We start from the raw sequence: 15,291 nt of genomic DNA, 5'->3' as shown, positions 1-15,291 counted from the left end.
AATCCAAGGTCTGAACTAAGTCATAGGATGATTGATTAACACTAATTTAGCTTAGGTTCTAGTCGTGTCTCCTCCTCAGAGGACATCGAAGTCTGAGGTAGAAGAGAGGTCAGGTTTGCAAACTGAAATAATAGAGGTTTCCTTTCACACCTAATGACAAACAGATCGAGGGCCTTTATCTTTTGCCTTGCTATAGATAATTTGCTGATGTTCTTCTACCTCCTTAACTTCAAGTCAGTTTCCCCCCCTCCTAGGGCTCAATCACCTGTAATAGTCTCCTGATCCTGGTCATTCCGTTTTTGTTCCATTTCCACCACTTTTCTCTGAATCCCTCGATAGTTAATGTCGCTGAAGTCCTGCGTGTTCTTTTTCACTCTTTCAGTGATAGGGTCCGTCACCACTGGTGTGAAGCAGCCCTTGTGCTTCTCAAAGTCTTCATGATATTTCACCTGAAATTTCATGAATTCGCTTTATGAAAATGAGGGTGTGATCACCTCCTTCTCCCCGCGTTCCCACAGCCGGGCCAGCCAATCCCCAAGAGTCCCTGACTCACTGTTGAGATGTGGCGTTGGGTCTCCCTCACCCGTCTCATCTCTGGGGTGTCGAGGACATAGGCAGCTTTGCCTTGTATTTGTTTCCGGAAGCTATCGGAATAAAGAACCTGACGGAGGAGAAACACGGATGAGCGCAGGCCGTGGTTCTGAGGCCTCCAAACCTTTCCGACGGGTGGAGGTGAAGGGAGGGACGCTTGAGCCCACTGCTGGGACCCAGCAAGGCCCGTGACTAATGGTGGGTGGAACAGGTTAGCATGAGGACGGGTGGGCAGGGCTCGCATCCGGAGACAAAGGGTCTGTTCCGACTTTGAAAATGTAACTTGCACTTTCAAAGGAGAAGAGGCACAGTATAATTTTGAAAGGAAAAGGGAGAAAGTGATCTCTTGAATTTGCTGGGAACTGTGGCACCAGCACCAGCATATTGGACCGTATTTGGTGCTAAACGTGATACATTAGAAAGAACTATCCTTCAAAACAAGTGATCATTTTTTTTGTAGGTTTATGTCCAGATTCTATAAACCAATATGCAAATACAGTAATCAAAGTCCTCCAGACACGAAAAACCCAAAACATCAAAACTAGAGAAGGCATCCATTTCAGAGTATTACCTGTTTCCTAGAGTACCTTAAAAGTAAAGGAAAGCTGAAGACGAAGGGTGTTAGGAAGTCAATCTGTTACCGTTGGTTACATAAAACTACCTCAGAGAAAAGTAAAGGGTAGAGGGAGGTGGGAAACATTGGCAATTAACTTGTTATGTCTTAGTATGACCATTTGGAGTTTAAAAGCACAGTTGTGTTAATTTTAGTGTAAATTTTCAGTGGAATAAGAAAGTACACATTTTTATGGTGTTAAAATGTTATTTTCCAAGATGTTGCATTTCCCTCTCTTTTTTTCATTTTAGTGTGTTTTTCAGTTGAATGAGAAAGGCACATTTTTATGATGTTAAAATGTTATTGTCCAAGATGTTGCATTCCTTTTTTTTGTAATCCTAGGAAATACCGAGCTAATGTTTTCTTGGTTGCGCTTAGCTCTCTCCATCTCTGGAGTAACAGGTGTCGGAGTTGCTTTTCTCATATTTTCTTTGTACAATACCTAGAGGAGCCAAGAGAGCATCCAGACATCAGAGAGCAGAAAACCATTTCTGAAAACCATCATCTAGCTGGTGTTATGGCTCAATTATATCACACTCTGAGAAACGCCTCAGGAAGAGAAAGCCATTAAAATGTTATTGTATGAAGCAAAAGATGAAGTTTGGGCTGGAGGGGATGGTTTTTCGTTTTTAAGTAGGTAAGGAGAATTTTAATAGAAAAACAAAAGTTTGGGGAAAACAGTGAGATAAATTAGTGGTATAACCATCTTTGCCAGGCTTGTTAAAAGTTTAACAATTTCTTTTTTCCCTCTCTGAAATACCGAGCTAAAGTTTTCTTGATTGCGTTTGACTCTTTCCATCTCAGGAGTAAAGGGTGTGGGGGTCGCTTTCCCCAGGTTGTCTTTGTATAACACCTGTGAGATACAAAGTTGGACCCGAAAGTCACTAGGAGGGAATTTTCAGGCTATTAAATACAATGCAATTGGGGGAGAAAAATCCCATGTTTAATCTATTATTATTAGTGAGAATAGCTCTCACGAAGAAAGCTTAAAAACCAGTTAATGGCAACACTAAGGGTAGTATGTCATTTAGAAGAGGTTCTAAAAAACTGGCATTTTGTTTGTTTTTAACCTGGGAGGGAGTTAGGAGCAGGCCAAACCGCAGGGGTTACTTTGCAAAAATAAAAGCACTTTCTCAAGACAATACCGAGCTAATGTTCTCTTGATTGCGTTTCACTCTCTGCATCTCTGGAGTGACAGGGGTTGGGGTGGCTTTCCCCATATTTTCTTTGTACAAAACCTACACGAATCCAATGGATCCAAAGAGCAAAAAAGAAAGAAAAAAAAAGAATAATAGTTACCAAAAGATTCAACAGAACAGAGAACTCGTTAGGAGGCACAGGGTGCCAAAGGATTTGGGCAGTGAGGTTAGACGGGAAGGAATATGCTTCCAGAGGATGTTGGTATAGTTACAGCAAGACCCGCATCCCAGGTAGGACGCGGCGCTGGCATCCTCGCAGCCTACCCGGCAGAGCTGCAGCGTGGCCAAGGAGACCAGGGGCCCTTGCACCCCACCCTAGTCCATGAATTTCAGGCGCCCGGCAGATCATCTAAACAGCACTTGGGGGCCGGGGCCTGAACACCACTGAGGAGGTGAAGGCTGCTCCCGATTCAGGGGTGGGGAACTCGACCTGTGTGCAGCACTTAAGCTCATGTAGACACCTCAGTCAAACCATGGGCCCTCAAACGGGCAAAGGGCTTCTCCTCTCTTGTCTCCCTGCTCTCATCTGTGTTGTGCCTCTTGCTGTAGTTTACTACGACATCAAACTTCTCAGTGAGGGGAAATGTTTTCAGCGATTATATCACTATATGGGAAGTCAGTGAAACACGTAACATCATGACAAATCCTCAACCTCGGTGTCTCTCTTCAGTGGCAGTCTTGGGGACATGGGAGGTTTGGGAAATGCCATTCTGGAGGAAGGTTTCTGTTAAAGTGGTGGTTCTCAAAGTGGGGTCCCTGGGCAGCAAGGTTAGCATCATCCTGACACAAACCCCAACCCCCTGGAAATGTATCAACATATATAATATCACCGAGCACAGGCTTACAGGACATGGTTTACTAAGTTAGCAATTAAAGACCGTGAACAAGAGAAAAGAACAGAAAGAACTAAAATTGGTAAAACAAAAAACAGTTCTAGTGACACTATTTTATATAAGTTAATCAAGAACCATTTGCCAAAACCACTGCTGAATCTTAATTTATGTCATTATTTGTGAAGGAGAAGATAAGGGTTATTTTTCCCAAGGTCTCTTTGTAGAAAAATCTGACAGGGTAGATTAGAACCTAAAGTCACAGGCACAAAAACACAAAAAAACCCACAACTCCAATGTACCAGAAAAAGTCTTTCTACACCTACTATGCCACCTCCCAAATTTCACAAGTACGGGAAACAAAGAGACCTTGGGGGTGGTGAATAGAGAGTAAGTCTGGGGAGAGATGAGCAAAACAATGTTTTATTGGAAAATCCTTTCCTTCCTGATATTAGAATTTTAAATTATGGATTAAAGCAATCTTGTTATGGCATTAAGGCTAAGAGTAGCCAGCCCTATAGGCAAAAAGGGTAAGTGTGATAAAGAAAGTCACAAAATTTAAGTTGTCTTTTAAAAGTAGGATTAATATGTATTATTTTAAATCACTGAAAAGTAGTAGTTTTTCTTTTCTTGCCAAAGTACCGTGCTAATATTTTCTTGATTGTGTTTGACTCTCTCCATCTCTGGAGTGACAGGTAAAGGGGTTGCTTTGCCCATGTTTTCTTTGTATAACACCTGTGTGATGAGAAAGCATCCAGAAAACAACCGTAAGCAACATTTCATTTGTTGTGAGATTTTAAGGGTGAGTTCAACTGCCTTATTACCAAATTACACAGTAGTCTAAGAAGCCAGGAGTTATACGCAGACAAGATGCCACAAACTACTTGAATGGCAGCCACTGTTGGGATAGGAAAACACTCGCTAGGGCACCAAGGACGTCAGCTGCTGGGCGTAAGGCTGTCTGAGTTATCCATGTTATTTTTCCATTTCTACGAGCACGGTACCTCCTAAACAATCACATGGGGACTTAAGATGGTTAGAACTCGGTTTTGCTGTTATCCAAGCAAACTAAAAGATAAGTCAGGCTTTTTTTTTTTTTAAAGAGATATTTTAAAATACCAGATGGAATAGAAATCAGAATTAACTGAAATTAAAAGAAAATAGAATCAATAGCAGTATCACAGAAATGCAAAAATCTCTATGTCCTTTTGCTAAATGAGGTATTATTAGAAGCAAAGGAAGGGAAGTGGGTTTCAAAAAAGAAGACATGTTTAGTATCCATTTAATTATGAGGTTAAACGGCATCTTCTTTTCCCTTTCTGTCCAAAATACCGAGCTAAGGTTTTCTTGATTGTGTTTGACTCTCAGCATCTCAGGCGTGATGGAGACTGGGATTCCTGTCCCCACGTTTTCTTTGTATAGCACCTGTGCGATAAGAAGGCATCCAGAACAGAAAGAGCATCAGCCCCTCTCCCCCGCGGGGCAGGCGGAGCAGAAGGGCAAAGAGGAGGGAGTTACAGGAAGGGAATTCCCACACGCTTCTAGATCCATCGTGAATGCGCCTAGAGACATCCTAAAAAGCAAGGGAAGGCAGGAAAGAGCGGGGAACCGCAGGAGGCAGGGAAGGAAAGTGTTATCATTTGTGTAGTTGAACTAATCTGCAGCGCTGAGCGACCGAGGCGCCACGGCAGGGGACACAGCCCTTCCCGGCTTGTTACGAGGAGGGGAAAATTCAAAGGGCGAGAGGCAGAACCAAGGAAGTTATTTTTGATTTGGAAATGTTATTAGTAAACCACATAAGGATATTTGGGTTTTATAAACATTGCTTATATGAAGATACATACGCACACATCTTCTTTTGCTGACTTTCAAAAGAAGTCCAAGTATTTAATTTTTAGTTAGGGCGAACATATTGGGGAAAATTAATCATTTTTAAGGCAAATGGAGAGTAATGACAAAATGCAAAAAAATAAATAAATTTAAAAACCCTTGAAAATATCTATACAAATACCAGTAGGGACAGAGGAGGTTAGAATAGGAAATGAAGCCAACAGTCTGATTGTTGCAGAATAAACTTTCGTAAGCTTATGTTCAGGTCAAATTTGCCAAAGCAGGATAAATGTGGGTGCTTAGACATTGAGAATGTTATGCTTTTAAAGGCTGCAATATAATACTGAACGCTTTTTTTTTAAAGTCAAGTGATTATATTAATATTTAACCAAAATGGGGAAACTAATTCATAGGAAATGGTAGCATTAAGTTGCGAACAAGACGTGCCAAGGTTTTTATTGGGATAAATTGATTAGATTTTAAAATATAGCCATTAATTTTTTAAAAACGTTTTAAAAATAGTTAAGGGCTTTTTTTTTTTTTTTTTTTTTTTAAATACCGAACTAAAGTTTTCTTGATTGTGTTTGACTCTCTCCATCTCTGGAGTGATGGGAATCGGGATCCCTTGCCCGAGGTTCTCTTTATACAACACCTGTACGACATAAGAAAGCATCCAAAAGAACAAGAGCAGTCAGCACAGCCCTTTCCTCTCTGTTCTGTAGGGAACCTAGTAGGAGACAGTGACCTCGAACAGGAAAGACAGCTTCACCCAGCAAGCCTGTCTTTCCCAGGACAGATCTGGATGAGAACATGCACCATGTATCCTCAGCAAAAGTGCCAGTGTACCTGATACCCAGCTTTTAGTCTAACTCATCTATTAAATGTTTGCTTCCTGTATCAGGAAATAAAGAAAAAGATGCAAATGCTAATTTCCTAAGAGCACTAAAATGCTTAGTGTACAACAGAAAGATTATTTTTAAATTAGCTTGGCAAATATTTATTTCCCCTACACAGAACATTTGTTTTTCAGAAAAACAGGTATTTAAAACCCCAGGCCAAATCTATGCAACATGGCAAAAATGATCTTTGCTGAGTAAATTCAAATTGCAGAGGTGGTCAAGTCTATAAGTCAAGGTTTTAATAGATAGCACCATTTATTTCTCATAGTATCATAAAGGCTCTATGCACCACTGGACAATTTGCCTAAATGCAACTTGTATAATAGTTAACACAAATGGTTACTTAGAAAAAGAAATTGCCCAGGGTCATGACGGTCATCAAGATCTTAAACAGATATAAATAATAATATACTTACTCTACTATAGAAAAAAATAATTGAAAATAATTTTGAAAAATTAATGCAAGCCTTTGCAAAAGAAGAAATAATAATAATAATAATAAACCCACAAGGAAAACAGTGACTGTAACATTCCCAAAGTAATATTAATTTACATTGAAAATTTAAAACAAATCAAGAGATTGTTAGTGAGTAGTAATTAAAAACAAAGGAAAACAAAACAAAAATACAGTGGGACTTATCAGGGTGACCACTTTGTAAATTATATAAATGTCTAATCTTTATGTTGTATACCTGAAACTAATATAATACTGTATGTCAACCGTAATTGAAAAAATAAAAAATATTATTTAAAAAAGACAGTGGGACCAAAGAAAGTTACAGATCTAATTATGTGAAAGAATCAAACTTTAAGAAAATATTTAAACTGACAATTTAAAACCATTTTGGATCAAACTTCCTCCCATCCCTCCCAAAAATAAATTCCAGCTAAATTTTCATAGTAACATTTGATTAGATCTGATTTAGATTTTAGATCTGAATCTAGGATCCTTATATAGAAGTTTCACAGACCCTTTGAGGATTATAGAGGTTTTCAACAATAACAATAATACAAGAGAAAATAACGTTAAATATAAGCTTATGATCTGATTTGTGTGTGAAAAACAAATCAGAAGGTTTGGATTTCTGTTTCTGGAATGGCTTGTTTAAGACAAGTATCAAGATGAGATTGCTTTGGGTCCCTCACTGAGCCATTTTCTTTCTCGGTACTGCTGTTTTTCAAGATATGATCAATGCTAAGGTAACCCCTGTTCCCAAGCAAGAGCCACTATTTTTACCTGGGACCTCAATCCTGTGTCTTGCTGTGCTAACTCAGAAATATTGAATAAAAAGAGTTCCAAGTAAATTATAACTACAGTGTTTGGGGTTTTTTTGGACATCAGTTAACTTCAAAAGTCCCAGTAGTAACATAAAAGGTGAAAAGAGAAGGAAAGGAACCAATTAAAAGTTTTAAGGGACTATTATAGAAGGTATAAAACGTTAGAATCAAATGGTGGTTAAAGATCTGGAAAACAGAAAGATTCAGTTGATGAGATTTAAAATAAGAACTTGTTAAATTAAGAATTTTAGAGACTTATAATAAGTTTGGGTTTATAGGAAGTTATTATTATTTTTTTAATATGGAGTTAAAGGAGCTTTCTGCCAAATACCGAGCTAAAGTTTTCTTGATTGCGTTTGACTCTCTCCATCTCAGGAGTGACAGGTATGGGGGTCCCCTTGTTCAAATTCTCTTTGTACAAAATCTGTGTGCACAAAACCAACAATCAAATCAGCCTGGACCCAACCTTTAGGTAGACGTAACTTTTAAAATAGTCTCTGAAAGTAGTTTTGCTTGTTTGTCTTTATAATTATGGAATATAGGCCTAAATAACTTTAGGGAATTGAACTATAGGCCACATTTGGACATTTAGTCAAACAGTATGATTTCTATCTCTAAGCAGCATTAAAACAGACCCAACTGCCGGGATGCAAGCAGGAGTCACCACACAGGCCTTCTCTCAAAGGCAGAAGGATTCGGCCTTATCAAATAGCATTCAAGTGAACTGAAATTAATATCTATAATGAGTTGTTCATAACTCTAAATCAGAGAACGGGGGGGGGGGAGTAGGGAATAAAATAAATATTAACAAATATTAAAAGCTAAATAAAGAGTAGCTTTCAGTGATCCTGAAACTATTCCAAAGGAAAGCTCAGTTATGATCTTGTGGTATACAAAAATAGCTAAGTTAAGGAAATTTGTATTTCTGAGTTACTAAAAATTGCTATGTTGTCTTTTGAATGAAAATATTTAAGAATCACGTTTCTTTTTAAAAGAAAAGCTGCAAGCACAAAAAATACATCAAACAGAGCCAGAATAAATACCACTAAAGTTCTAATTAACATTGACCTTTTAAAGGGGGTGTTAGATTTTACTTCTGACGAGTGCCACACCAGTTAGACACACCTATTGTTATTCTAGGAGGATCTGAGGAAGGAAACACCAAGTATTACAGGAATTTGAGGAAAGTGATCAATACTATGTTTTAGGGAAAATAGTTAAAATTTCACACCAGAACTAAAGTAAATACTAAATTAGACTTAGATTAAAAACTGAGGTAATATTTGGTATCATTATTTTTATATAAATTTAGTAATTTTATAGGAAGAAAAATCAGATGTTTGTAATGTGTTAAAATATTATTTTAAATACGGATTAAGGGATTTTATTTTTGTCCCCTAAGAAATACCGAGCTAACGTTCTCTTGATTGCGTTTGACTCTCTCCATCTCTGGAGTGATAGGTGTTGGGGTTCCTGTCCCCAAATTTTCTTTGTACAAAACCTGTGAGATACAAGAAAGTACCCAAAAGACATTCAAAACAAGCACAAAGATTAAGGAAGGGAGAAACTTAAAGACAGGGGTATGTGAGGGAGGAGTTTTTTAGTGAATAATATTTAGTAAGGATAGTGCTTTTCCTTTATGATTTTAATGAACTCTACAAGGCTAATTCTGAGAATGAAAAAGCAAAGGAAAGTGCTGAGTTTAAGATATGAGTATAGTGATGAGGGGTCTTGGGTTAATTTTACTTACAATATTTCACATCTAAGTGCTCACACTTGTCAGTGGCTGAAAGTATTAAAGCACCATCGGAAAAGGGAGTCACTTTGTGAGAGCCCAGATGGTTTTGGTCAGGTAATAACACACACACATACACACAGAGACACAAGTACACACAGAATTGCTGTTAAGATGTTACTTTTAAGAAAAGGATGATGGGTTATTCTGGTAAATTTTTTTAATGGGAAATAGTTTCTTATTTGATATATTTATAAATACCGAGCTAAAGTTCTCTTGATTGCGTTTAACTCTCTCAATCTCTGGAGTGACAGAGGTTGGAATGCCTGTTCCCAAGTTTTCTTTGTACATAACCTGTAGGAGATAATTAGAATGCCCAAAAAGGTAAAATGAGCGCGAATCCTTTGTATTACAGCCAAACATGTGCTAGTTGGTGGAAATGCATAAAAACAATCTCGCTTTCAAATATGACACTCAAAGAATAAAGAAAAATAATTCCACAAACATTTACATTCTCTCTTCGAAAGTAGAAATTTTACTACCTTGAAAACTGTGCACTAAATTTTGCATTTTCTATAGTCAGCACTTAGCAGATGCCTAAAATGCACTAAATAGTAGCAGTAAACTCAGCAATGAGAAAAATCTCTCCATTTCGGAACATCTTGTATTAGTGCCTTTAATATAGTAGGTCCATGGGAAATCTATGTTACTTAATAAATAAGTTGCTTGGTTTAAAATTTTCCAATGACATGACACTCTATTCCTTCACTTTATTAAGAATTTTCTGTTTGTTTTGTATTTTTTACTGAAGATTCCTAGCTGGCCCCTCGTCTGTACCCTTAATGTGAGGAGACTTAAGCGGTTGACTTTTTCAGGAAGAGCATCTTTCCCTGAAATTTTTACCGGTGATTGCTAGATCATGTAAACTGGTGTTTTGCTAACGGGGGTAAGTCTCTATTTGTCAGGGGTAGTATCAGAGGACTGGACATTGTCATGAAGACTGAAGAACTTTCTGAAACTCTAGTTTCCTTGCTGCTGAATATTAAGAATTTTCAGTCTACAGGAATGAATGAACTCTTTTTATTTTATTTTTTTCACATGTACTATCAAATATTTATTTCAATATGTTCCAGAGAGGTAAGAATGAACTCTTTTTAAATGGATGGATTCTATGGTGTACTAGCACCTGGTGTGGGAGTAACATGAAAAATCTAAGGGTTTGTGTCACAGATGAATTCCTAAAATCACTGACCAACTAGCGTTGTTATCTTTGCTTTGCTAGGAAACTTCTAGGGACCATTAAAAGCCTACCATCTTGGTACAAAGTTGTGTTTCTTTACCCAGCAAGGCAGCAGAACTGATCATGGACAGCAGAACAAAATAAAACCAGAGAAAGACAGGAGCTTACAATGAAAAGTGACAAAGGAGCTATGGGCTAGTTTTCTTGGATTAGTGGACACAAAACTCTAAGTGAAGCTTGACCCACCAGGAAGCCAGAGTGTAAGCAGGGAATGAAAAGGGATTGATGTCTAAATAATGTGAACAACATGCAAGAGAAATATCAACTGTCTTCTGATAGAAATTAAATGAGAGTTCAGTCCTCCGGCGGCCAGAAGAATCTCTAAGAACAGGTCTTCCCCTTCTATTGGCCATAACTATTTCCCAAACTTTACAGTCTCTTGCTAGTAGCCAGTAATTGCTTACAATCTGCTTATGGATGAGAAAGTGTATGTGTGTGTGCACCTGAAATCCTTGTCAGAGAATAGGCTTAACATATAATGGACCCTTGTGGGTAGATGACAGCTAGCACCTTAAACACGCGCTGCAGTTACAAGGAGAGAGCAGAGCATCCAGGGCAAGGAGTCTTGGAAGGGAGGAGAGAAGGCTGCAGGGCCTTCATGTCTCCCTAGGGTTTTCTGGATGGTGGAGAATGTCCTGAGATATATACACACATGCACACACACATATATATGTACATACATATAAATTATTTTATATTACTTTTATGTTTATATGTATATGCTTTTGGTTAACTAACTCAAGATCATCCAATAACCTATTACTACTGTTGGCACATTTCACTTTAAAAATTGCAGGAGTGATGATTAATCAAGAAGCCAAGTCCTTTCTGCTCCTTGACCACGTGAAGACAGAGGTGTCTTATCTACTTTTGCAAATTGTAGTGCTCCTCTCAGGACCAAGAGAGGGTTCACACCATCCCCAAGGCATGGGAAGCCCTCGGTAGAAGGAAGAAGGGGTGAGATGGAGCTCGGTGGTGATCGGCACGGGACTGGTTGCACAAAAGCATGCGGACGGGCATATGGGACCCTACCGAGCTGATGTGCTTCTGCGTCTCTTTGACACGCTTCACTTCCGGCAGGTCGGGGATTGGGGTTCCTTGTCCAATTGCCTCCTTATACTTCACCTGCAGATATAAAAGGGGGAACAGGTGCGATGTGTTTGATAAGTGGTCCCACAATTTTTAAAATCACAATTAAACAGCAAGAGCTCTACCCTTAGTTTGAGCGGGGCCACATTCTGAAGCTGGGTGAGAGGAGAACAGTGCCAAGGACAAGGGCACTTGGCTGCTCTTGTCTCTTTGGGGGCGGGGTAGGCGTGGGGCTCCATACGTCGACCGTAGCCCCTTCTCTTCCAGTGTACTCGGTTTCATATCCAACCATGTATTTGATGAGGGCAGACACATTCCCATACATAGATCCAGGAAGGGTAAATCTTTGACTCTAACATGCTCTATTTTCTGACAAGTGACAGTCTCTCCATAACCGAACTTTACTCAGGCTCCTCTGAGTCTTCTTCCCAACTAGGCCTCAGCTCTTTGACTTCAGCATCCATCTTCGCATTGCCCAGTTTTAGCAAAAATCCTGATAAGTCAGTTTAGCCAGAATCTCCCACCCTTGCTATCTGATCACCCCCACCATCCATAGGCGCAGCCTGATCACCCCAGCCCGCCTCCTGCAAGAGTCCTGTCAGGTGGGTTCAGCCACAAGCTTCCGTACCCCAGATGTTTTCTCTGAGTCATTCTCCATCCACTGACCCCCTCCCTGCCCGCCCCACCCCCAGCTCTGAACGATCACTTTTTCCTTGTATTCTAAATGGAGTCCAGTTCTATACTGGGACCGCATTCCCCTATAATGCAGTGGTCCTGAATTAAATCGGGTTTTTACCACGTTACCTACGGCCCAGCTCTGACACAGGCCTCTCTGTTCCCCACATCTAACCTCTCACGAAGACGGCCACGGCGCTCACTGACAGTGAGGAGACCCTAACCGCAGGCACCGAGTTAGCAACTTAAGCTGCTTTTGGTGACAAAGTTTTTTGAGTGTAGCTCAGACATCAGTGTAAATTATCAAGAGGAGGCAGAAAATATCGAAAGCGAGTCCACGGAGGGCGACTTTACCGAGCTAATGTGGTCCTGTGTTTGCTTCACTCTCATCATCTCAGGTGTCTTTCCAATCGCTGTTCCTGGCGAGAGGTCCTCTTTATATAAAACCTGGACATTCAGAAACAAGACAGTGTTACAGAGAAGAAAGGAAAACCCAGCAGGTCCTAGAGAGGGTCCAGGAACCAAGGTTTCTGTGAAAACAGGAGACCTAGGGAATGTTCTTGGACAAGTGCCCAAGTATCCGACGTCTTCCACGTCAGCATCAGTGACTCCTACATGCAACAAGGGGTCACTTTCTAGATTTTGAGATTTCTCTTAAGATTATCATCCTGTATTAATACAGAATGAGAAACATCCAGATAATGTTGATTTTAAAAAACTCACACTCATATGAAATACAAAATCCATGAAAGAAATGCAAAGTTAGTTGATTATTTGAAGGAGGGATAATAAAAGAAATCAGTGTCAAAAAAAAATCCATTTTCCTGGAACAAGGCATTTGTTATTGCTGTGGGATTTAAAAAATTTAAAGAAAGAAAGGTTACTTTGTTAGCAGATTTAAATTGTTATGCAAATGCTCTCTGGAATGGTGATTTTACAGCAAAGTATAGGGAATGTTAACAAATAACTGCTGGTATTAGTTGGGGAGGTTAGATGTTAATTGTCTGAATAAACGTGAGGCTAGTATATTTTTAAAGAGTATAGAATTATTAGGTTAACACTGAGTGGAAAATAAAGAGTAAATATACCGAGCTGAAATTCTTTTGATTTTCTTTCACACGCAGTATTTCTGGTGTGTCTTGAACAACTGTAATTTTCCCTTTGCTGTTCTTAAGGTCACACTGGTATTGGAGCTATGAAGAAAGGGCAAACATTTTGTTAAGATTTCAGCCTTGTTTTATATATTTTTAGTGGTCTTATATTGTGTGAAGGAAGTTAAAATCCTGTATTTTTAAAAAACGTCTATGCCACAATAATCACAATCTGATAGCCAAAGGGAAATTCTTTAATAAGAAGTTTGTGGAGAGACTAATTTTTAAAAACCCTAAAACTTGTAACATGTAATATTAGTTTTTTTTAAATGTATACCTTACCTAGAATTAACTGTGAAAAAGACAGAAGTTGCCACTAATGAAAAATGGGAATAGTTCATATTCAGTGACAGGAAGTCACCTCAAAGTGACAGATGGGGTTTGTCATACTCTGATTGGGCTTGAAATATGAGGTGAGTCTGGAGAAGTTGGGAGCACACATTTCTGGGGCAGAGGGTGGGAGTTGTAAGGGGCTGCTCCATGACCCCCTGCAGGGGGGATGCCCAAGTGTGTGTGCCCAGGGGCAGCCTCCTTGCCCCACCTCATCCCAGGTACCCATGGGCTGTGTCACAGATTCAATAAAAACTTACAAGGCTGAAGTTCTTTTGGTTCTCCCGAACCCTCTGCATCTCCGGGGTGTCCAAGACCGTCTCATAATAGGACATGCTCTTCTCCGCATCTTCCTTGTACTTTTTCTGGGAATAGATTCCAAAAATCAGGATGGTGAACACCACAGGGAGATGAATCCATGGGACCTAAAATAGCCCTTTCTGCTCAGCAGAGGGAAAGACTTCTGTATTTTCCTGGCTGTTCAAGGGTGTTAGAGAGTTAGAAAGCAGAGCTCTCTCAGTGAGTAGCACCATGCCTTGTCTTTCCTGGAGGACTGAGCCCAGGTATTTACTAGGACCCACTGTCATGGCAAAGCTGGCAGAGGAAGGTGCTTCTTGGCTGGTCCACATATGGGAGGTGACAGCCAGCGCTGCTCCTGGCAGGGAGATGGGGATGCCTACAGTGAACTGGATGGAGCCAGACTATTCAACAGGCAGGTGGAGAAAAGCATGGGAGTTAAAAGCGATCAACAAGGCCTCCTGAACACTGGCCTTATTTAGTAACAAGGATATTTTTGCTGAGCCATGAGCAGGAGGTCAGGGCGGCTGGCTACAGGACAGAGCAGCTGGGGAGGACCAGCAGGGGCTTCCAGAATACCCTTCTGACATCGCTGAAACTGGCCTGGTGAACTGGAAGCTCAGTAAACTGACCTGGGCCCACCACCATGACCAAATGACCAACGAACCAACTGGCTGAGGACTGCGCTGAGCCAACCATCACTTTTCTTAGGCTTTCCCACTCATACTCAGCCTTTGGTCAGAGAGACTGCCCACAGGGCCTGGTCTTTCCCCAGACATCCACGCAGTCCATCCCCCTGGACTACACTAATTATCTCCAGTTTTAAAAAATGCAACACTTACTGTGCCTTAGAGCCTGATTTTTCTTTTCTCACTTGTCACCAAGTCCTTCCACTTCCCTTTCTAGCTGTACTTTCTGCCACTTCTCAGGGAGCTATTGGTATATAGGGCTGAGGGCTGAGAAAAGAGACTAAGCTACCTTTATAATGGGGATAAAACTATTCTTTCTATAGAGCTTTATTTAAATCATATAACACAGGGTGGGGCAGAAGTAGGTTTACAGTTGTTCATATGGAAAATAATAAAATAATTAATAAGTAATAATGCAAGAATAAACTGTTTCTCCTGCTCACAACTATAAACCTACTTTTGTCCCACCCTGTACACAAATTACATTTATAAGTGTTGAAAAATTTAATCCCCTCAGGAACAACAAAAGAGACACAGTTTCAGCCAATAAGAGATTTCGGCTTGGATTTTGTTGCTCTAACAGGAAGCCAGTTAGAGCAGACGTTTCTGGAAGGAAAGGTCATTTCCCTGGGAACAGAGGTTTTCCTTCAGGAGAAAGTCACTGGAATGATTCTTCTTACGTATGCAAATATGAGGCAAAGGGTTCTCACAGTCCTGGGAAAAGGAAAGAACCAGACCTCCTTTTCTTTAGCAAAAGCTGTTTTAACTGGTTTGCAGAGTTAGTG

The 15,291-nt window shown here is 40.0% G+C and overlaps 1 protein-coding gene across 33 annotated transcripts in view; it reads right to left on the bottom strand.

The window, feature by feature from the left end:
• NEB (nebulin) overlaps positions 1-15,291 on the bottom strand; it is a 184,050-nt gene that overhangs the window by 5,120 nt on the left and 163,639 nt on the right. For 3 of the 33 annotated variants that reach the window (XM_081141676.1, XM_081141661.1, XM_081141679.1), the window contains 13 exons: positions 13,781-13,885; positions 13,128-13,232; positions 12,394-12,486; positions 11,308-11,400; positions 9,237-9,329; positions 8,649-8,741; positions 7,572-7,664; positions 3,876-3,968; positions 2,350-2,442; positions 1,965-2,057; positions 1,554-1,646; positions 554-661; positions 266-449 (listed from right to left, as the gene is read on the bottom strand). In XM_081141676.1, coding sequence (XP_080997802.1) covers positions 266-449; positions 554-661; positions 1,554-1,646; positions 1,965-2,057; positions 2,350-2,442; positions 3,876-3,968; positions 7,572-7,664; positions 8,649-8,741; positions 9,237-9,329; positions 11,308-11,400; positions 12,394-12,486; positions 13,128-13,232; positions 13,781-13,885 — 1,339 coding nt within the window. Of the gene's footprint in view, positions 1-265; positions 450-553; positions 662-1,553; positions 1,647-1,964; positions 2,058-2,349; positions 2,443-3,875; positions 3,969-4,565; positions 4,659-7,571; positions 7,665-8,648; positions 8,742-9,236; positions 9,330-11,307; positions 11,401-12,393; positions 12,487-13,127; positions 13,233-13,780; positions 13,886-15,291 lie in introns of all 33 variants that reach the window. The other 30 variants (XM_081141667.1, XM_081141658.1, XM_081141665.1 and 27 more) reach the window with 15 other exon arrangements.

The sequence above is a fragment of the Miniopterus schreibersii genome (assembly GCF_964146895.1).
Source record: "Miniopterus schreibersii genome assembly, chromosome: 7".
In the NCBI taxonomy this organism is placed as follows: Eukaryota; Metazoa; Chordata; class Mammalia; order Chiroptera; family Miniopteridae; genus Miniopterus; species Miniopterus schreibersii.
The sequence above is the reverse complement of the archived record's forward strand: the minus strand, read 5'-3'. Positions and strand labels throughout refer to the sequence as shown.